Source organism: Nicotiana tomentosiformis, chromosome 7 (assembly GCF_000390325.3).
Source record: "Nicotiana tomentosiformis chromosome 7, ASM39032v3, whole genome shotgun sequence".
Classification (NCBI taxonomy): Eukaryota; Viridiplantae; Streptophyta; class Magnoliopsida; order Solanales; family Solanaceae; genus Nicotiana; species Nicotiana tomentosiformis.
The window spans coordinates 119,283,080-119,306,693 of NC_090818.1; the positions used below are offsets into that span (position 1 = coordinate 119,283,080).

The following is a 23,614-nucleotide window of genomic DNA, read 5'->3' on the forward strand; positions in this document are numbered from 1 at the left end:
CTCGACGGATGAACGCCAGTGTTGAAAAACAACAAAATAACTTTTAATAATCGGTTAAAATACACCAACGATATCAGATACTTTTTTGTGCTAGTTGTCGGTATGTATAAGTTAAAATCTATTACTAAAAGAGGGTCACCCCAAAGTTAATGGACATGTGGTTCGCTTAGTTGAAACTCGAGTAGGTAGCCAATTCCTCAATGAATCGCATATGAGACTTCCGCCTCATATGATTCCGTTCGGAGCTTTCATCAGGACGATTGCTTTCGTTACAAACCAGAAAGACATCAAATTCTCCTTTAGATGCTTCAATTGTTTACATTGCAGTACGCCTAAATTTACACCATAGAGAATATAGACATCAACATATTCTCCATAATAACCGCATAGAATGAAGCGTTCTTGGTTTCTGGTTAATATATGGATGGGCCATAATAGCCGCACAAAAAATATATGGAGGTTGTGAGTTCGAGTCACCCCAAGAGCAAGGTGGGGAGTTCTTGGAGGGAGAGAGCGGAGGATCTATCGGAAACAGTCTCTCTACCCCAAGGTAGGGGTAAGGTCTGCGTACACATTACCCTTCCCAGACCCCACTAGTAGGATTATATTGAATTATTGTTGTTATAATATATGGATGGGCAAAAGGAAAAAGAAAATTTTCCAATAGTAACAAAAGGTGCCTCCACGGTCCACAACCCACATGATTAACATCCGATCTAACCTAGTAATACACAATCCGCCAAAAGCAATTAAAGTAACTCATTGTTCATTCAAATAATAAGGGAAGACGCAGTTTATTTTTCGTGTACTTTATCAATTTTTCCTTCTGAAGATAAGGAAAAAGAGAAGCTTAAAAAGGCCACTTTATTTATATAAAAAATGATAGGTAGATACATACTACACTAGTTCTAAGCAGACAGTTTCATGATCAACATTATATATACTTTAGACGATGTAACATCGCCCCTTAAAGTAAGTCTAATTAAAGGGCAACCCGGTGCACTAAGCTCCCACTATGCGTAGGGTTCGAGGAAGGGCGTGACCACAAGGGTCTATTGTACGCAGTCTTGCCATGCATTTCTGCAAGAGGCTATTTTCATGGCTCAAACCAGTGATCTCCTGGTCACATGACAACAACTTTACCCGTTATAAAATAGAGAAGTGGTTTTGCCCCGACTCGAACCGGAGACCTTCAGTGTGTTAGACTGACGTGATTATAACCAACTACACCACGAAACCAGCAATTAACTATAGTAATGTCTATATATAGCAATTAACTAGTTGATAAAATAATTAAACTGCAAAATCAGTGGCACTTCTTTTCCCGGTATTGAACTGAAGAACTTTCTTTAATTCCTCAGCAAGACAAGGGACTTCAATAACACCCTTCTGTATAAATCCATATTCATCTTCAGCTTGTTTTAGTAATTTCAAGAATGATGGATTTGTAAGCCAATGCAACTCCACCACAAACCTCTGTGGTTCCTCTTTAGTATTTACTGAACAAACAGCAAACTGTCCTTCTTTAACATCATTTGGCACCACTGCATTTGCAGCTCGTGGCGTTTCAGTAGCATTTGGTCGTCTGGAATTGGGAATGATCAGTTGAAGATAATGAGTGTTGAGCTTTGTAATGAAATGTTTGAGGATCACCCTCCGTTTGGTTATTTCTTCTCCTGTCATATTAAACTTCACCATATTTTGAGCTTAATTAATAATGTTGAAGTAGGAGATGTTTTTGGCAATGGTAACACTTATTGTATTGAGTATATAGGATTTTGTTTTGGTTTTGTTATAAAGTTTGAGAAGAGGATTTATAGCATATGGTCATGAAGGAAAATGGAGTTAGATACTTAGATGAAATTTCTAAGATGATGAGTATTGGGTCCATTTGCATGTGCTTGCAACTTTTTGTTCATTAATTGCAACATACGATATATCTTTTTCTGTCGCTTTTTCAATTATTTTCTTAAAATTATTAGGTGTACCTTATTTCGTACAATAACATATGACTATGAAAGGTTTCTCCCTTAGGATCGATCAGTAGCAAAAGTATAGAAGCCAATATGTACTACGTATTAGTTAATGGGGACTGAGCAGAAAAGTGTAAATTATAAAGATAAACCATGCATGGTAGCTTCCAATTAAGCCGACTACAATCAAGGGCGAAGCTAGAGTATTGGGAATTCGGCCGAACCCAGTAGCTTTGATTCAAACATTATATTCGTCTTTAAAATCTATTAAATATGTACAGATTATTAATTTAGAGCCCAATAAGTTAAAATAATTAGAATTTCGAACTCATAAGATTGAAATCCTAGTTCCACCTCTAACTACAACCTTAAGTGAACTCTAACAACTAGTATCATTTTGTTAGGTAGCACTGCGCAGGGGCAGAACTAAGTAGAGAGACCGAGTTTTAACTGAATTCTTGTTGAAAAATTATACTGTACAAATAAGATAAAAAAAATATTTTTTTTTATCTTTACATGCTTAGTTTCCTTGGCATAAGATAGAATTATAGTAAAATGAAAAAGGGGTTTCAAAAAATGTTTTAGGTCATAGGTTCATATTCCTTGTGTGATATTCTATATTTTTAATATAAATTTCTTGTTTTGTCACTGGTCACTACAAGATATAAACAACATATGTATTAGCTTAAGCGTATTTGCATAGATTGTATTGTTTGATGTTGTTAAATAATATTTTATTGTTTGGTTTGACTGTATCGTATTGTACTGTAACTGATAAGTTTACTAAAATACCTTCAATTATTTTAAATATTAAGTTTATCAAGAATTACGCATAAAAATAATTTAAGAAAATCTATTTCTACTAATTTACCACCAATTATATATTATAAATAGATTAAGCAATTAAATTCAAGCAAATTCTAACAAAATTAGTGGAACAAGTTAATAATATTAAAAATAATTATAAGTACACTCCATTCATAAGTAGATCATAATAATAATAAACAAAAAATAAAATGTTAAGTACACTTTATTCAGAATTTAGATCATAAGTAATATTTCCCAACATGACATATAATCCATAACTTAAAGTGCATAACATAATAGTTTTCTAACACCGTGATGTATAATCCATAATGAAATATTCATATTCCATAAAATCCTTAGCGATTATACCATAAATAATATTACTCTAACTCAATTATCAGGTGAAAACAAGAGCAAAAACCTGAAAAACAAGGTTAACTATCATTTAAAAAAAATGATAAAGAAACAGGGAGTTGAGAAGATAACACTTTGTACACTTGAAAACAGCCGCACTTCAAAACAACCAATAGTATACAGCTAATTGGAGATAAAAATAATTAGAATTGGAGTTAAAATCAAATTAAGCGAAAAAAGAAAAAGAAAAAGAAAAAAAGAAGGCAAAATCTATTTTTATTTTACCTTTGATGTTGGAGTTGGCAACAAAAAAAAAAGGACGAAGAGAAAGCGGTTATAGTTAGAGATTTTGAGTTAAAATGAAAAAAAGGTAAAGGGTAAATTAAAATTATGGAGTAATAAGTTAGGGCATAATTGGAAAGAAAAATAGGAAATAATCTCACCACACCAAATTGGTTGTTTTAAAAAATGAGACTTTTCATTGTTCCAGAACAATGAATTTAACAATATAATACAATTAATTTTAACTAAACAATCAAAACAAACATTATTTTTGGATAACAATACAATCGGTAACAACGATCCAAACAAGATGTTAAGAAAAAAACGATTTCTTTCTGGAAAGGGAGTCGGCAGATTCAAACGATACTCCTAAGTCCTATCTCTTATCAGGCCCTCCCCAAAGGAATAGAAAAAAACAAACACAACAAATTAACACACCTAACACCAGGGGCGGATCTAGAATAACATGTTTAATTGATACATAACTTTCGACGTAAAGCATAAATTTATATATGAAGTTCTATTAAAAAATAACAAATAGGAGTAGTAAATATGAGCACATAAGTTTAAAGATATAATGAATTTAATACTATAAAACTTAAAAGTTGAACCCGTAAAGTTTAAATCTTGAATCTGCCTAACACACCCGACATTAATTAATTCTAAAATGATCTTTGATAGTTCACATGAGAGTATTCACAGGAGGAGGGCACAAGTAGATGAAGAAGACAAAGATATAAGGGAAAGGGGCCTCCTTTTGCAATTACTTTTTCCTTCTCTTGTGCTATTCTGATACTGATGCAACTTACTTGATAGTTGATATTTCCCTTTTTTACACGACCAATCTTGTGAATGATTAACAACTATTGTCTCAACCCGAATATGACAGCAACTGGGAAAAAAAGAAGAAGAGGGAGAGATGGACTTTAATGGATTTTCAGCCTGCCTCTTTTTATACTTGCACTATATACTTTTTACAAGTTCAAAAAGAAATATAATACGTAATTTTCTATCATATTTTTAGTTTAATTCCAGTCAATGCTTAAAGTTGACGTTTGAATTTCATGAGCTCTTCTTGGCTCAAGACTCGTATTCTAAACCCAAGTCAAGAATTCTCATCTCTTTATTTTCTTCCTTTTGTCTGTTGAAGTTATTTGTATCATTTTTGGGATACTTAATAAGTGAGCTATAGCACTAAACGCGTTCTGGCAACAATATACTTGGTCCCGCTTCTGGGTTCAAATCAATATATTCTAAGAAGAAAGATTGAAATATCAATCTCATCGAGATCTAATCGATATTTATCTCTAAAGTTATTTGGAGATACACATACAAGATTTACTTGTTACTAATATAGTCTAGCATGTGAAAAATCTATCTATCTATGGTAATAGAAAGTAAAAACTCCATAATTTGATATTTTGAACCTCACTTGGTAGAGCTCCACTCTTGCTATTGGGACGTTGTAATTATAGGTTGGATGTCTAATTATCCATTTGGGTAGGTCTTGCAGTCAAGCTCCCTTTCGCCTTTGGACTCGAGAGTCAATCTCCATCAGGCCTGAGGAAACTTTTACACTTTTTGCTACATAAGTGAGATGGGAACATTGATATGTTGGCTCTGACATAATCATTAATGGAAATTTTACTTATATACCCTATTTATTATAAACCAAAATCATTTTAAAATATTATTTTCTATAGCTACCTTTTATATTTTATAGCAAAATAAATATTTTATGGTATATACTACTATTGAGGCATGAAATACGCTATTTATGTTTTTCCTCTCTCTTAGACAACTGGACATACTTATTTTTAAGGGATTGTCGTTACTGTATTCATGAATACATAGCGCGAATACATGTGAATACATGCTCGTAAAGCTGTATTCATGAATACAACAACGCGAATACATGTGAATACAGCTGGACTGCCTTGATTTTAGGCACTTTTTGCTACTGTATTCATGAATACATGGCGCGAATACATGTGAATACATGCGCGTACATCTGGACTGCCTTGATTTTAGACGCTTTTTGCTGCTGTATTCATGAATACATGGCGCAAATACATGTGAATACATGCGCGTACATCTGGACTGCCCCGATTTTAGGCGCTTTTATTGCTGTATTCATGAATACAGCAACGCAGATACATCTGAATACATGCGCATACAGCTTGACTGCCCTGATTTTAGGCGTTTTTTACTGTTGTATTTATGAATACATGGCGCGAATACATATTTTAGGCATTTTTTGCTGCTGTATTCATGAATACAGCAACGCGAATACATGTGAATACACTACCGTAACAACTGAATAGTAGGTATAGAAAGTAATTATGTATATGGTAGTTATATGAAGTTAATAGCCACTAAACAATAGTGGTTTCTGAAAATTTCTCATCATTAATTAACTCCATTAAGGACCACTGAATATGTGTGTTAGTCGTGTTTAAGGATCAGCCAAACTACTAAACATTTGGTACAAATCCGTATTAAAATCCCAGCATATCATAGTAAGCAATAGGGGTATTTATCATAGTAACAATAAAGTAAGTAATAGTAGCAATTATAGAAGAAAATTAGAGAGAGATTGTGATAGATTGATGATTTTGTAAGAAAAATGAAAGAATGAGGGGGTATTTATAGTTGAAAATAGGGAAAAAGTGTAATTATAAAAAGTTTGAGATTAAAACAAAGTTGGGGGAAGGGGGGAGTTAAATGGCTATTTTACAGCCCAATATTATCATTTTTTTTCAAAAATATAGCCGTTGGGACCGTTTGGCCCGCTAAGGGACCGGTCTGGTCCCGGGCCCTAAGCATAGGACCGGTCCACGAGACCGGCCCAGACCCATTAAAACCGGCTCAAACGGTCCTAGCCCATTTGGCCCGCGATTCCGGACCTGAACCGGCCCACTTGCCAGCCTTATATCATACTATGCAAGAACGTGCAAAATGTATATCATTGCTTGCCTTTATTTTTCCTTGACGTTTGGACGGCCCTATAAATAGACAATAATTTGTTCGATATCCTTTTTGGTATTGAATGTAAAAGTTCAAACAGTAGCGGATGCTAATTGCTATGTTGTCTGGTGCACTTACTGTTTTTAGATTAAATTATGTACAGTCGAATTTTTTCCCGTATATTTTTTACACATTAAAATTTCCACCTATTATCATAAATAGAGGGAAGTGAGCCTTGACGTAACTGGTAAAATTGATGTCATGTGACCAGGAGATCACGGGTTCGAGCCGTGAAAACAGCCTCTTGAAAAAATGCAGGGTAATGCTGCGTACAATAGGCCCTTGTGGTTTGGCCCTTCCCCGAATCCCGCACATAGCGGAAGTTTAGTGCACCGTGCTGCTATTTTTTTTTATCTACATAGAGGCGAGTCTAAATCTTTTTCTCAAACTGAGCTTGTGAATATATTTTGTGACAAAAATGATGATTAGACTTTTAACGCTTTTGTCTGCGACCACGTTAAATTGTGACCAACTACATGTTTGGGAGGAAGAAGACTTATAGCTATATATTTATTTTACATTTAGCATGACTTTCACATACATAGGTTTCACGGATCAGCTAAAAGTTGTATTGTAGAATAAAAAAAGAGATGACCATTCCTAAATCCTAACATTCCTTTCCGGTTTTCAAGTATTTCTCTAAGTCACTATGCTAGAATGGTACACAAAGAATTCCTTGTTTGGAAACCATGCTCGCTATTGGTCACCAAGTTGTCACAATCATCACCGTTATGCGGGTTCCTTTCACCTATCCCTCATGGTACTACTTCGCTATTGGTCACGCATGAGTATGTAGCGTTGCAAGGTGGTTTGTGCCTAGCCCAACTTGTAAGTCCGCTGACATAAAGCGAGGAGTTGAATCTAAAATAGCTAACCGAAGGCAGACGGATAGAAATGCCTATAAATGAGGCTCCCCTTTCCTCTTTCAAGTGGGTTGAACTAGACTAGATTTCGAGAATGATTAATTGATAAAATGTCATCCCGAGGTATACTCACAAACTCTTTCACAAGCTGGACTCGAACTAGCATCTCTTGGAACAATAGACAGGCCCAGAGAACAACCTTTCATTTTGATCGTGACAAAAATCATTATCTTTGTCATATGCTTTAGAGTCATTGAACCTCCTACCATCTAATACCACTCTTCAAATTAACTCAGAAGATCTAGTACCACACTGTAGTGTAAACAGATAGGAAATGTAAAAAGCACATTATCAAGGGACTTTTTTTGAAACTACAAAAACAGGAAATTTTACAAAGTTTTCAGCAAGTCCAGTTCTATTGAAAAGGTAAAGGCATGGATATATCTCATTCTGCCAACTACTGCAACGAAATGTCATGCTACAAAAGCAGTCAAAAATCAAATACTAGGTTACCTAAACAATTAATTATCAGTAATGCGACACCTTCGTGCATAAGACATGTAAGATCAAGGCCCAAAGTCTAAGCAGCTGCAAATTATCATACTTGAGTAAGTCTTTTGAATAAGGATGAATTGGAAGTTGCAATAATTAACACAAGCTCGTTACCCTAGCAGCAACTTCAATCATGGATGTTAGCACCCATCTGAAGCATTACTGCATAAGTCAATGCCTCCTCAGAAGTGGCAAAAATCCCTAACAACTTTCTTGATTTTTGCAGCATACGTATTTTAGCCGTGATGGAGCGAAGCAACCAGTCAACTGTCGCCTTTGAGAGCACTAGATAAAGAACCTAAGTGATTCAATCAGATTGAGGCTATTTGACAGAAATCTGAAATTTATAAGATATACATCCAACAACAATGACGACAACAGGAGGCAAGAATGTTCTTTCCTACTCGATAGCATAATCTATGACACTTCCACATGCAGAGGATTTGACCAAAATCGTCCCTTTTGTTTTACCCCAACTTTCACTACATCCTTATAATATTTCACTTAACCTAGAACATCCTTTAAGTTTCCCAAAAGTTTACCAAAAACATCCCTCTGTTAAATTTGCCGTTTATATTTGACAGATTGTATTCTCACGTGACTTCTCTTCCCCCCCCCCCCTTTCTCACAGAATTTTCCCTCCTTCCTCCTTTCGACAGAACAATCTCGCTGTTATACCTATGATACACTCCTAACCAGAGTTCCAAGCAGTAAGTCTAATCTAATTTTAGTTTTTCTTGGTTTGTTTTAGTTATAGACATTACTTCTTATATTCTTCCTCTAAAATGAATGTAAAGGTAAAGGTAAAAGCATAATACCTTATTACAATACACAGTAGGTTGTGGACAAATGAATCTAAAGATAACATAAAAAAATTACATGTTAAAACAGCAAGGGACCACTTTTAAGAAAGAACCTTATGTTTCACATAAAAAATTAGCTTCTTTTATTATTATATAATAAAAATTACTTTATTGGCAAATTCAATGTTCGAGAGTCAAGCAGTATATAGTGATTCTGATAATGAGTCCGATTATGGAGAGTTTGAAAATTCAGATTATGAAGATAATATTTTATTTGACAGAAATGTTGATCCTTCTGTTGAAACATATTCTGTCAATGCCAATGGAAATAAGAGAACAAATAATGATAGTGGAGAGTTTATTAGCAAAGAGTTGCAAAAGCATAAGCAAAACGAAGATGGCGACTCAGATTGTGTTGTTTCGAGTGACACAAAAGGCTTGAATAGTGATAGCGATGCATCTAATGAAGATTTTAACTTTCCAAAGCATAATTCGAAGACTGATGGCTCTAATCCTAAGTTAGCATTAGGATAAGTATTTCAAAACAAAAAAGAGTTTAAGGAACCTGTAACTACTCATGAGGTTAAAAGAGGAAGGATTGTCGAGTGGATCAAGGATGATTCAGAAAGAGCAAGGGGAAGATATAAGCATCACCCCTCTTGTAAGTGGGTAATTCTAGCTTCAAAAATGCACAGGGATACAAATTTTCAGATAAAGACTTACAACTCCGAGCATACATGTTTTTGTTGGAATGTCAAGAATAAGAATGTTACTTCCAGTTGGATTGCAAAGAAATATATGGACAGAATCAAATCAAACAAAGATTGGGAGACATCAAAATTCCGAGATAAAGTAAGTAGAGCGCTGGGAGTAGACGCATCTTTATGTCAAGCAAGAAAAGCTAAAAAGAAGGCTATTTCTTTGATTGATGGTAACTTAAATGACCAATTTAGCTTGGTGTGGAATTATATTAATGAGATCGTGCGATCTAATCCTGGAACATCAATTTACATGGAGTTAACACCAAATGAGACCCCTAACAATCCGTCTAGATTCCAAAGATTATACATTTGTTTTGCAGCATGTAAAGAGGGTTTTAAGGCAGGTTGTAGGAAGATTGTTGGTGTTGATGGTTGCTGGTTGAAAGATTCTATGTATGGAGCACAGTTGCTTGCTGCTGTTGGTTTGGATGGCAATAACAACATCTTTCCTATAGCTTATGACATTGTGGAAAAGGAATGCAAGGATACATGGCAATGGTTTTTGAACTATTTGATGATTGATATTGAAAAAGAAGAGCAATATCTCTAGACATTCATGTCAGATAAGCAAAAAGGCCTTCTTGAAGCTTTTGAGGAAGTGTTACCAAATGTTTCTCACAGATTTTTGTGCGCGGAACTTGCACAATAATTTCAACAAGGCTGGGTTCCCTGGTCATACCTTAAAAGATGCTTTTTGGGAAGCGGCTAGAGAAACAACTGTTGAAGCATTTAATGTATGTATGTTAAAGATACTTGAATTGAATAAAGAAGCGCATGAATGACTTTCTACTAAGTTACCTAGAGAATGGTCCAGATCTCACTTCTCACCACTTTCTAAGTGCGATATGCTGTTAAACAATGTGTGTGAGGTCTTCAATAGTTTGATTCTTGATGCTAGGGCTTCGAGTGATATTTGTCCAACTATAAAAAAGAAATTGCATAGAAACATGAAGGGAGCTTCTGGTTATATTCCTTGAAAAGCCGACTCATGGAATTATGAGATCCTAGGGTCTACTGATATTGACACTTGTACTATGGACTTGTATAACAAGATATGTAGCTGTAGAAAATGGGAATTATCAGGGATACCTTGCAAACATGCTATTTGTGCTATATGGATGGAAAAAAATGAGATTGTAGACTATGTTCACGACTGCTACAAGGTTGAGACATACAGGAAAGTATATACAACCATATTCCCTATGAATGGGCAAGGACCTAAATCATCTAATCCGAAACTATTGCCACCTTCTTATTTGAAAAAGAAGAAAGGAAAGAAACAAAGATTAAGAAAGAAAGAAGTGGATGAGCCTGGAGCCTCGAGGACTAGGATAAAAAGAAAAGAAAAATCAGTTGATTATAGCAAGTGTGGTAGACCTGGCCACAACAAAAGAACTTGCTCTTTATATAATGTTGTTGAACCAGAACCAACAAACTACACTTCATTTTTGGACTCTATTATGGTCGAGAACACAACAAATTGGACGCAAGAATCTGCCCCTTTTCGTGACAAACTTCCGGTGAGATGCATATATCAATAATGTTTGTCTTACTTCATTGTAATGAAATTCATATATCTTAAGGTCCTCTTATTCCTTTTTCATGTTAGAAGAGGCCAGTAGCATGAATGTGCCAAATTGCATAGCATCGTAGATGTGACAGTCGTTTCCATTTTGTAATGACAGGATTTATTTTGGAATGATGCAAGTTCATTTTGTAATGTGATGACTTCTAAGCGAATTAAGTTCATTTCGTATGACTCAATTATGAAATTTTCAGACTTTAATTATTTACAAGTTTCAACTTTTGGCATTTGGTATTTCTGTAATTAGTTTTCTCCGTTTTGCACTTAATTTTCAGTTTCTGCACCATAATTTATTGCAATCTGTACTTTTTCTGCATTCTGTGCATATTTTTTTAGTTTCTGCATACATTTCAATTCCTGCACTATAATTATCTAGATTCTGCACTTACATTTCAGACTTTTGGGATTTTACTGAGTTGTTGTTGTTGTTGTTGCACTTACATTTCAGATTCTGCACTTAAATTTTAGTTTCTGCACACTGCACTATATTTTTCTTGATTCTGCACTTACATTTCAGTTTCTGCACAACAATATATTGCATTCTGCACACAGGTTTTAATTTCTGCACACCAAAATCTGCATTTCCATTAATTTCTGCATACATTTTTCAATTTCTACACACCAAAACTGCACATTATTAAGTTTCCGCAGACAAATCTGCATATTGTTCAGTTTTTGCACGCGATTCACGAGAAAGAGATCGGAGAAAATCAAAGACGAATAAAGATGCAACACACTTTTGTTAAGAATGAAGAGCTCGCTGGAGTTGGAGGCTCTCCCTTCTGGGAAAAAGAAAAAGTCACGTGAGAATATTAGAATCTGTTAAATATGGATGAAAATTTAACAGAGGGATGTTTTTGGTCAATTTTTGGTAAACTTAAAGGATATCTTAGGTTAAGTGAAACATTATAAGGATGTAGTGAAAGTTTGGGTGAAACAAGAGGGATGATTTTGGTCAAATTCTCTCCACATGCACATAGGAAGAACATACTTCTCAGTTCTCACATGTCTAACCATGTTGAACCTGGTAAGAGTTCAACTGATTTGCTCAAACATGCCACAGATTGGTCCAACAGTTTCTAACCGACGACATAGTCATGAAGCTGAAAACTTTAATAAGCAATGACTAAAATATCTAGCTAGTTCTCTTCACTTGTTTCACAAAAGATATTTTAGCTAGAATATAATTTAGCCAGAGATATTAAGAATCTTGTCTAGGATAGAAGCCTTTCACTACTCGTGCTATAATATAGTGACAACACAAAGAATAGTCTTCAGGGAACTTCCGTTTCTTTTGATACATCAAATATCATATCATCTCTAAGAAGATGCTTTTCATATACACCTAAGAACATGTTGTCGTTAAATGTAACAAAGGATACATTTTGTGTTTGATTTTAGTATACTTTCTTTTTCCATTCAATGTACCTTTGGTTCCTACCCTACCAAATGGTCCACCCGATTTCTGCTAAGTGATATTCCAAGTCTTTGCTGCTCTTTTGGTAAGGCGTCTTCTGCTCTAACACAGAAGAAATTCTTTTGTTAGTTCTTGAGTATTGAGTGTTAAATGAGGAAAGGTCTTTATGAGTTTTAACCTTCAGATCTCAAATACCAATTACAAGTTGAATGAAAAGAGCTTATATGTGTCTAAGTAAAATGATGGTCGTGGTCGTGGCAGAAGCAGAATCTTCGGGGAGGGAGGGAAAAGCCATTAGAATTTAGACTATTACTCTTTGACTTGGTAAAGAACTACCTCCTTTCAACAAAAACTTGTTAGCGAAAAACAGTTCCTTCTGACAGTTGGGAGGCTTTTGTAATGTACTGAACACGTTTATTTATTTATTTAGGGATGAAAAGATAAAGGTTTTATTAATGAGTACCTAGAAGTACTAGAAATAATGTAATGTACTGAACACCTAAGTAAGCAAATAACTATTTCCTAAAAGTTTTTGGAGCCGTGCTGCTTAATCCAAAGGCGAAGCTTAGCACCGTTAAGATGCAGATCCACCGCTCACTGGATTGCGCATTTGAGGTTTTGACAAGCGTGAAAATCCAAAACTAGGTCTAGACGGTCTCACATTGATGTACTTCAGATCCTAGGCAGATCCTAATAAGAGCCCAAATCCCAATTATTTTTACAAAAACTTGGAGAAGAAAATACTAACCAAAGCATCAAATTCTTTGGAGGTAAACAGACACATTCTAATGACTTTTTTCCTGAGTTACTTATTAGAACTCTATATATAAATAAGGAAGTACTAGTGGCAAAGAAAACCATGTCGTCCATAACTTTAAAATTCAAACTGCCAAGCTACAGCAGATTAGGGTCTTGCATTCACAAGTTTAATAATTCCAGAGACAATGTTCCGGAGCATGCATGATACGATCCGAGATAAACAAAACAGCAGAATATAAAAATAACAATAATTAAAGCAAAACTAATGATAGGTTTAATTAAGATAATCAAAAGTAGTATGAATAAGGAAATATTGAAGAAAATCTAGAATCCTAAGTGAGGTCTCAAGCAACAATCGAAAAATTATATGATCGCCTCCAAAGAACGACAAATTAGAACCCCAGATATAAAGAAAGGAGAAGAAGATTACCCTCAAGAACCCAAGTCTTGAAAACAGGTAATCCAATGTCGAACTCGAACCAAGAGGTTCCAAATCTCTCTCAAGAGTTTTCTTATGTCAAAATATACTAAGTGGCTAATGAAATAACCCTAGCCTGTTATAAATACCCAATGGGTAAAATAAGAAAAGTTTCAAAGTTAATTTCCCAAAAACTCTCGCCAGGCCAAACCGTAGCCCCAACCGTAACACACAGCTGAACCGTGACGAATTCCAGAAGCTTATTTTCTTCAGCTCTTCAGGCCCATCTTGAACTGTAGCCAACGGTTGTTGAAACCGTGTCACACGGTTTGACTTGGGGTCTTGATTCTTCAATTCTCAAGACTCCAAACATGGTATTCTTTGCATGAATCCTCCAAGTAACTCTCCAAACATCTTCTAGTCAATTGTTGAAGATCATGCAGCTCTGCAGCGTGCATCCCTTGGACGTTCTTGGACTTGGAGCGGGTCAACGGTCCACCAGATAATTTGGGATCATTCTCAATATTCTCCGTTTTGCCCGGAGTATCCAGGATCATATCAACGCATATGTTTACCCAAAAACATCATAAGCAAAAAATCCTTGAATCTGATTCTGATCACAGTTGAGAAAAGTTTGTTACTTTATAGGATCGGATTTCTACCTTCTAGTCGTGGTAACTCTGGCTGCAATTAGTTTAAATTTATATTTTAGTTCAAAAATACCAACGGTCCATTTGGATGAAGATATTGGGATTTAATAGGTGATAGCAAAATTTATAGATCCAAATTTTAAGATTCCAAATGACATATTTCAAGTGTCATTAGAAATGAATACAAAATAATCGCTAGATGGATGTATTTGAGTTTATAGTTTACATTTTAATTTTCTTAGGTACGTGATTCAGTAAGCTAAAGATGCTACGGAAAAAGAAAAAAAAAGGGGGGGGGGGGGGGGGGCGATGCACAAAGCATCCCGCGTTCACGCAGGGTCTAGGGAAGGGCCGCATCCCAAGGGGTGGTGTGATGTAGATAGCCTAACCCTAATGCAAGCATAAGTGGTTGCTTCCACGGCTCGAACCCCATGACCTATAGCTAAAGATGCTACGAAATAGTGGCCAAATCACTCTATCCAACTGATCCTAAAAAGATGTGTGAACAGTCTTCACCGTGTGAAATGGTCTTACAAGGCTTGAGTACCACCCAAAGACACAAACCTCACTCCATCAGTTACTCTAGATATTGGAGACTGTATGATATTCTAAAATTTAAAAGCAATTAGCATAAGCACAAGTACTGTAGTGAATGAATGCATGAAAGCATAACATCAATAAGATCATTCAATTATAAAATCCTAAACATTTCAAAGAACCTGTATGTACAAAAATTGTATGCTTATTACCGCTTATTTCAACATGAAGCAAGCAAGTTAGAAAAAGCAAGAATATTATTCAGCTTTGGCATTACCTACAGGCTAGCCTAGACAACATGATCAACCAGTTTGTCTGCGTTCGAACCCTGTTCCAGGGTCATCATCACAGGGATAGACATCTAGTCCAGTGACAATAGCAGCTGGTGGACCTCTCCGGCACCTTTGCTCCATTTCCTGAACCTTTTCTGGGCTTCCAGAAAACAAAGCCTCCACAGATCCATCTCTCCGATTTCGCACCCAACCCTTCAATCCCAACTCCTTAGCATTCTCCACAGTCCAGTCCCTGTAAAACACCCCTTGGACTCTCCCCTTAATCACAGTTCTCACCTGTAGCAACAAACACATAAATAACCAAAGTACAGAAAATATCATACACCCATTACTGGAGAAGAGGCTTAAAGTATCATCTTTTTTTAAAGTACCATCTTTTTTAAATGAAAATAGCAGCTAGCCTGCAGCCACAGCACACGAATACCCAAAACCAAATAACCAAACAGCCATAAACAAAAAATAGCTAAAAGTTTCATCTTTTTCTTTTTTAGATTGTCAACTGAAAATTCCTTGGTATATGTTATTTGTTGATAATATTGTGCTAATTGACAAAAATAGCGAGGGTGTCAAGCTGGAACTATGGAGAAGCACTCTAGAGAATAAGGATTGTATGATAAGTAGATGTAAGACTGAATATATGCATTGCAAGTTCAGTCAACATAAGAAGAGTGATATTCAGGTGAAATTGCTATAATTCAGATATTTAGGCTCGTCCCCAGAGAACGGAATTATAGATAAAGATGTTACACATAGAATCAAAATCGGATAGTTGAAATGGAGAAGTGCTACAGGGTGTTATGTGATAGAAGGATGCCTACAAAAGTGAAAAGAAAGGTCGATAGAACAATTATAAGACCAATAATACTATATAGGAATGAATGTTGGACCGCTAAAGGTCAACATATCTACAAGACGAAGAATGTCGCCAAAATAGCTCAAAATTTCATCTCTTTTAACAGTTTCAAATGAAAATCCCAGTTAACCTACATCCACTTCACACAAACACCTTAAACCCAGAAATAATCAAATAGACATTACCCAATAAATGCTCATAACTTCATCTTTCTCTAGGAATTTCAATTGAAAATCAAAACAGTTCAATATCCACAGCACACAATTAATCAAAACCCAGGAATAATCAAACACCCGTTACCGGGAACAAGCTCAAAATCTCATCTTGTTAAATCGATAATCACAGCTAACATTTAGCAACACTGAAATAATCAATCACACATTATGTGTGTGTGTGTGTGTGTGTGTGGTGGTGGTGGTGGGGGGGGGGGGGGGGGGGGGGGAGCTCAAAAACAACTCCAATTGAAAAATCACAGCAAAACCTGCAGTCAAATCTTTTTTTCAAGAATGTCGAATAAAATTGAAAAGGGTATCTGGGACTTACAGTTTTAACATCAGGGGTAGCATTGGAATTTTGATCAGAGGTTAAGGAGGACATAGGAGATGAGAAATGAGGTGAACGAAATCTGTGCAGAAGAGGAAGAGAAGTACAAGGAACAAGAAAACTAGAGCTAAACGGAAGAGAACAAAAACGAGGACCAAGACGAAGATGTAGTAAAAGAGGAAGCTGAAAGGAGACACGTGTTGGTCTATGTATATTACTAACATTTTGGGTAAGCATAAACAAGCTTCTTTTGTGACATAGCCATGGCGGCTCAAGATTGTTCCTAATAATATAGTGGGATTTAAAGAGTGAGTTTGTGATACAAGATGATGTGGAGTGTGACACCAATGCCATTTGAATCGTTTTCAGTTGACCATTTTTTTTGGGTTCTGGATTTTTCGTGTAGATATGGTGGGAAAAGCTAAGGATGATGAGCTTGGATTCTGAGTTGCATCTGAGGTAACTGGAGAATTCCAGTCCACTGACTGGAGAATCTGGACCAGTAAAATCTTGGGCCGCCCAAACAGTTTGGTTAAACCAATTACTAAAACATTTTCCATTCTAGTGTATACTCCTTCCTGTCAATTTTAGTCGAAGAAATCCGTTTTGCTTTTTTAGCGTTAATTAGTAATGAAACTGACCATATTAAAATTAATTTATTCATTAAAAATATAATAATACTTTTAGGCTCTCTAATCTAATGACACTTTGTTCTTCTTGATATTTGAAAAAATTAAATATTATAGACCAAAAAAAAAAGCCAAAAAATCAATTAAAGTGGTTGGGAGGGAGTAAATTTTATGGATTCTTATAGCAGACAAATAAAATGACTTTAAAAATGAATGGTCTTAATTTTTGACTCCCGTTGGTCTTATATGCAAATCTTTAAAGTCAAAAGTCAAAAGTGTTACTCATGGAGCAAAAGAAGAGCAACAATTATTAAACTTGAAATTCTGACCATGAGGCAAGTTGAGTCAAAAATTTAATAGTGGCACCGAAGAATCATATTTGTGCAAATTACCCTTTTTATACTGTATAGTCGTGCATCCAAAAAAAAGTAGCCAGCAAATATATAATATATTTATAATTAATATATGTATCTGTGAAATAATTCAAGAGCTGTTTTGGGGTAACCAATTACGATAAATAAATATTTACATTTGATATTTACATCAAATTAAATAATTTAATTGTAGCAATTAACATTAAGGTGAAATAAATATCATGATAAATACATGCATAAAAGTTACTTACAAAGTATCTTGTATTTATTCATTTCTTTGTTAAGTTTAGCGTAAACACTATATGCAAGTGTGATGACCCAATATGTTATCTTTAATTTTAAACATTCATTTCTGTGTTCTGAGACCTCAAATAGTACCTTTCAGCATTTCTCGACTTGCGTGTACAGTCCGTATATTTTTTTCAGAAATTTTTTTATGTGAAATAATGCTTCAAAACTCACATAAGTTGACTTCGGTCAACATTTTGAGCAAACTGACCCGGATCAGTATTTTGACAGTTTCGGTAGGTCCATATCGTGATTTGAAACTTGGGCATATTCCCGGAATTGAATTCAGAGGCCGCTAACGCGAATTATCGCCATTTAACGGAACTAAAAATCTAAAGGCTAAAGACTTTCAAAGTTTGACCGCGAATTTGACTTTATCGATATCAGACTCCGATCGAGATTCCAAGAATTGGATCTTTATTACGTCGTTTATGACTTGTGCACCAAATTTGAAATCATTCCGGATTTTGACACATTTCGGCGCGAGTTATAGAATTTAAAATTTCATAAATCCATGTTTATATTCATCGTTTATTTCGGATTTAGATGGAAGAAATTAGAATTTTTGTAAAACTTTTCAAAAATAAAAATTTAGGATTTGAAGGTCTATTTGACATCGGAATTTGATAATTTTTGTATGGTTGGACTCGTCTCGGAACGGGTGTTCGGATTTCGTAAGTTTAGTCGTGGGTCCCACTGTTGATTTTTTTAGATGAATTTCGGAATTTAATTTAGAAAATTAGAAATTCCATGTAGAATTAATTCCTACGAATCGTGTTGAGTATATTGAATAATTTGTGACTAGATTTGAAGCTTTCGGACACTAATTCGCGAGGCAAAGGTGTATTGGAATCTTGAGTTAGTTGCAAATCGAGGTAAGTGTCGTGTTTAACCTTGATTTGAGGGAATAGAACCCTTAAATTATTTGTTAAGTGAATTTCATGTGTAATGATGTATAGGCGAGGTGACGAGTGCCTATACGTCGTCAAATTGATTGTTTGTATATTTATGTAAAAATCATAAAATATTTTAAATCATGAATTAATTATTATATTAATTATTTCTCTCATATTCCTTGTCCAATATTATGTCTTGAATTCATTCTATAATTGCTATATGCTTATTTGAATTATGTGTCTTAATTGCTACTTGACATTTAGCATATTAAATATTAAATTGCTTATTTTCTCCCTGATTTTCACAATTAATTGTTACTTGTCATTACTTGTTTTCTAAATAAATCATAATTTTTGTATGCCTTGTTGCCTAATAATTTCTTATCAAATGTGGTATTTATTGGAGTATTTTTACATTTAAGAATTGTTAAATTATATTGTTGGAGCGGGTTGCACGCCGCAACGAATTTATGTTAAGTTTATATTGTTGGAGCGGGTTGCACGCCGCAACGGATTTATTGAAAGATTATATTGTTGGATCGGGTTGTACGCCGCAACGGATTTTATTCTAAGTTTATATTGTTGGAGCGGGTTGTACGCCGCAACGAAAATTAATTGAAGGTTTATGACTGCTGAATTGACTTCAGTTATTGATATGATTTAACCGTTTTACCTCTCTTTCTGTTGTTATTATTATTATTATTATTGCGTACAGGTTAATGTAAGCGACCTGCCTTAGCCTCATCACTACTTCGTCGTGGCTAGGCTCGGCACTTACAGAGTACATGGGGTTGGTTGTACGCATACTACACTCTGCACTTCTTGTGCAGATACCAGAGTTGGTACCAGCGGCGTATTGTAGATTTGCTCGAATTCAGCTATCAAATGAGACTTGAGGTATAGCTGCACAACGTTCGCAGCTCTGAAGTCTCCTTCTACTTTATCTTAGTTATGTGCTTTCTTTCAGACAACTTTATTTTATTTAGACCATTGTTTGTATTATTCTAGAAGCTCGTGTGCTTGTGACTCTAGTTCTGGGATGGTATTTAAACATCGTATTTATTTTGGTTTGTTCACCTAAATTCAAATATTATTTCGGTTGTTTATTTCATTACTATTTAATTAAGATTAATTGTTAAAAATGGTTAACTTATTCTAACGTTGGCTTGTCTAGCAAGTGAAATATTAGGCGTCATCACGGTCCCAAAGGTGGAAATTTTGGGTCGTTGATAACAAATCGATAGGGGATTCAAGAATTACTAAAAAAAAAAAAAAAAAAACGTACGGAAGCTAAAAGAAAATAGGGAAACGAAAAAGAAGACAAAAGTTAAAGATAGATTGAATTCAAGAAAGAGTTTGTTGAATTCAAGAAGTCTATTCTTGAAGTTGACTCCTAGCAACAACAATTAGCTAACGAAGAACTAATCGTCTTTGGTAGAGAATTAAAAATAAGAGATAGATTGTGAAACCCGACCCTTTAGAATAAGAAGAACAACAATAAGCCTAAACTCATCACCTTTCTTGAATACCTAGAAATGATCTAAGATTTCGAAAAGGGATTAATCTTACCACCTTAAGTTGATTCTTGAAGGTTGAAGAATAAATCCAAGAGTATCCACACATAAGAGTGCAAGAAAAATCTCACATTTTTTGTTGATATTATCAATCATAATCTGCCCTAAAAACAAAGAATACACCACTTTATATAGAGAGGAAGTCACGAAATTCTACCACAAAAACAAAGAAAGAAAGTCCTAACTACTTTGGACAAAAGTCCAACTACCTTAGGATAGGATCCTAAAAGTCTAAAACCAATCTTGAAAATCTTAGAAATCTTGGAAAAGAAAGAAAGTCCTAACTACTTTGGACAAAAAGTCCAAGTACCTTAGGATAGGATCTTGAAAGTCCAAAACCAATCTTGGATAGAATCTTGAAAATCTTGAAGGAAATTTGCAAGCAACTTGGCACCAACTTGCACTCAACTTCTAGCACGACTATTATACCCTTCTTTGACATCAAGTAAGTCCTTTTTATATTATAAAAGCGTGACTTCATGTAGGACTTATTGGGTTGCATGTTTGGACACATTTTAGGTGCCAAAATTGTCCCAAAGTGGACTGATTAGGACCTTCTTCAAAGGATATCTCTTGGGATCCAATACTCCTCTTCTTAGACATAAATTTGGGCCATAAAACAATTGTAACACCTAGCCAATTCATATCCTTTATCCTTGAGCTCTTCCTCCCAATTAACAACTTCTTTATTTGTACTTGAAATATAATGACCTTGTTTTGCAACTCTTTAGCTTGACATCTTGTTAAAGGCCCTCTTTAAGATTCTAAAGCTTTATCCTTGTCCTTGAATATAGTTGAGCTTCCTAGGATGCTATCAGTCGTGAAAGTTGTTATCAGACTAAGTTAAGTAGGTCTCATGAGTCACGAGCAAGTTTAGTAGAGTCTAAATGATCGGTACTGACGTATGTACTTATTTTTCAGAGGCTATGAAGTATAGGAACAATATCACTTCTTTCTTATTGTGTCGTGCTATTGTATTCTATCATCGATGAGCGAACCATTCTATTTTTATTCTCTCGCAAATGGCGAGAACATGTAATACATCTACCGGCGGACAGGGACCAGAGCCCCCAGTGGCAACTATGACCAGGGGTAGAGGCCGAGGCCGAGGTCGTGCCAGAGGCCGAGGTAGAGGCAGAGGTAGGGCTCAATCTAGAGCTCAAGCAGAAACACCTGTTGTAGAACCTTAGGTGGATTTGAGAGCGAAGGTTCCATCTCAGACTGTACCTGTTGGACAAGTTCAGGTCCCGCAAGGATTCATAGCTACTCCAGTACTTCAAGACACTCTAGTCCGTTGGGTGAGCCTAATGGAGGGTGTGGCCCAGAATGGTACATTTCTAGTGGCACCAGCGGTCTCACTGGCTGGGGGAGGAGAACAAACTCCCACTACTCCCGCTACAGAGCAGATAGTTCCCCAGTATCAGGCTCCAGCAGTCCCGCCAGTTAGGATAGTTCAGCCAGTTGTTGCGGTATATGCCGGTTATAGGCCCGCCATGTCTTCTGAGGCCTTATTGAGATTGGACATGTTTACTAAGCTCTTTCCAGTTCACTTCAGTGGTACACCTACCGAGGACCCACAATATTATCTTGACCGCTGCTATGAGGTGTTGTGGAACATGGGAATAGTTGAAAGCAGTGGGGTCAATTTTGTTGTGTTTCTGATGACTAGTTCATCCAAGAGGTGGTGGAGAGATTATATGTTGACCAGACCAGCTGGGTTGCTTGCACTTACCTGAGATCAGTTCTCACAACTATTTTTGGAGAAGTTTATTCCTATTACACTGAGAGAGGAATATCGCAGGCAGTTTGAGCGTCTCCAGCAGGGTAGTATGACTGTTACCCAGTATGAGACCCGATTTGTGGACTTAGCACGTCATGTCATCGTCTTTCTTCCTACTGAAAAGGAGAAAGTGAGGAGATTCATTGATGGACTCACTTACACTATCAAGATTCAGATGGACAAGGAGACAAGGAATGATATTTCCTTCCAAACAACTGTGAATATTGCTAGGCGGATCGAGTTAGTTTGTTCTCAAGAGAGAGGGCTAGTGTCATATAAGAGGCACCGTCATTTCGGTAATTTTAGAGGCGCCTCATCTGGAGGTAGGGATACTTATAGTAGGGGTTATCCTCCCAGGCCATTTTATTCAGCACTTCAGGCATCTCAGGTGCTTCAGGGAGTCATGGTCCTATTATACCTTACTTTGGGCAGCCGACATTTAGTGCACATCCAGCTCCTATCAGTGCACCACCACTCCAGAGTCACTATAACGATTATCCGGCTCATTCGGGTTAGCTTCAGCTTCAACAACCACAACAACAGGATGTGTGTTATGAGTGTGGGAACATTGGTCACATCAGGAGGTATTTCCCTAGGTTGTCGAGCAATAGATCTCAGCAGGATTCTCGTGCCATCATACCAGCACCAGTTGCTCCACCGCTCGGCCGGCCAGCTAGGGGCAGGGGTCAAACAGCTAGAGGTGGAGGTCAGGTTGTTAGAGGTGGAGGCCAGCCAGTTAGAGGCCGTCCTAGAGATGTAGCTCCGAGTGATGGGGCCCAGCCCCAATTTTATGCTTTTTCAGTTAGGCCTAAGGCCGAGTCATCTGATGTCGTGATCACAGGTATTGTTCCAGTTTGCCATAGAGATGCTTCAGTTTTATTTGATCCAGGATCTACTTATTACTATGTGTCCTCCTACTTTGCTTCATATTTGGTTGTGCCTCATGATTCTCTGAGTGTTTCTATACACGTGTCCATGCCGGTAGGGGATTCTATCACTGTAGATAATGTTTATCATTCGTGTGTGGTTACTATTGGGAGTCTTGAGACTAGCGTGGATCTTCTACTTCTTGATATGGTAGATTTTGATATTATCTTGGGAATGGATTGGTTGTCACCTTATTATGATGTATTGGACTGTCATGCCAAAACGGTTACCTTAGCCATGTCGGGGTTACCTCGAATAGAGTGGAAAAGGACCCTGGCCATTCCACCAGCAAGGTTATTTTTTACGTGAAAGCTCATCGTATGGTCGGGAAGGGGTGTCTAGCTTATTTGGCTTATATTGGCGATCCCAATGCGGATGTTCCATCTATGGATTTAGTCCTAGTTGTTTGTGAGTTTCCAGATGTATTTCCTGCAGATTTGCTAGGGATGCCACTCGATAGAGATATTGACTTCTATATTGATTTGGCTCCGGGCACCCAGTCAATTTCTATTCCACCATACCGTATGGACCCACTGGAGCTAAAGGAATTGAAGGAACAATTACAAGACTTACTTGACCAGGGATTTATTAGACCTAGCATCTCGTTCTGGGGTGCACCGGTGTTATTTGTAAAGAAGCAAGACGGTTCAATGCGAATATGTATAGATT

The 23,614-nt window shown here is 36.3% G+C and overlaps 2 protein-coding genes across 4 annotated transcripts; one reads left to right on the forward strand and one right to left on the reverse strand.

Annotated features, from left to right (window-relative positions):
- Positions 1–13,434: 13,434 nt before the first annotated feature.
- Positions 13,435–17,011, reverse strand: LOC104109373 (uncharacterized). 3 transcript variants are annotated; one of them, XM_070179709.1, is made up of 3 exons: positions 16,478–17,011; positions 15,066–15,357; positions 13,435–14,285 (listed from the first exon to the last, which is right to left on the reverse strand). In XM_070179709.1, the coding sequence occupies exons 1-2, from the start codon at positions 16,829–16,831 to the stop codon at positions 15,091–15,093; spliced, it is 621 nt and encodes a 206-aa protein (XP_070035810.1). In that variant the 5' UTR covers positions 16,832–17,011; the 3' UTR covers positions 13,435–14,285; positions 15,066–15,090. The 3 variants fall into 3 exon arrangements, with proteins under 3 accessions (XP_070035810.1, XP_070035811.1, XP_009616946.1); XM_070179710.1 differs by having other exon boundaries at positions 13,435–14,214; positions 16,478–16,998; XM_009618651.4 differs by lacking the exon at positions 13,435–14,285 and having other exon boundaries at positions 14,921–15,357.
- A 5,056-nt stretch (positions 17,012–22,067) lies between these two features.
- Positions 22,068–23,254, forward strand: LOC138896283 (uncharacterized). The gene is made up of 3 exons (XM_070181080.1): positions 22,068–22,406; positions 22,535–22,859; positions 22,908–23,254. The coding sequence occupies exons 1-3, from the start codon at positions 22,068–22,070 to the stop codon at positions 23,252–23,254; spliced, it is 1,011 nt and encodes a 336-aa protein (XP_070037181.1).
- The last annotated feature ends 360 nt before the right edge of the window (positions 23,255–23,614 follow it).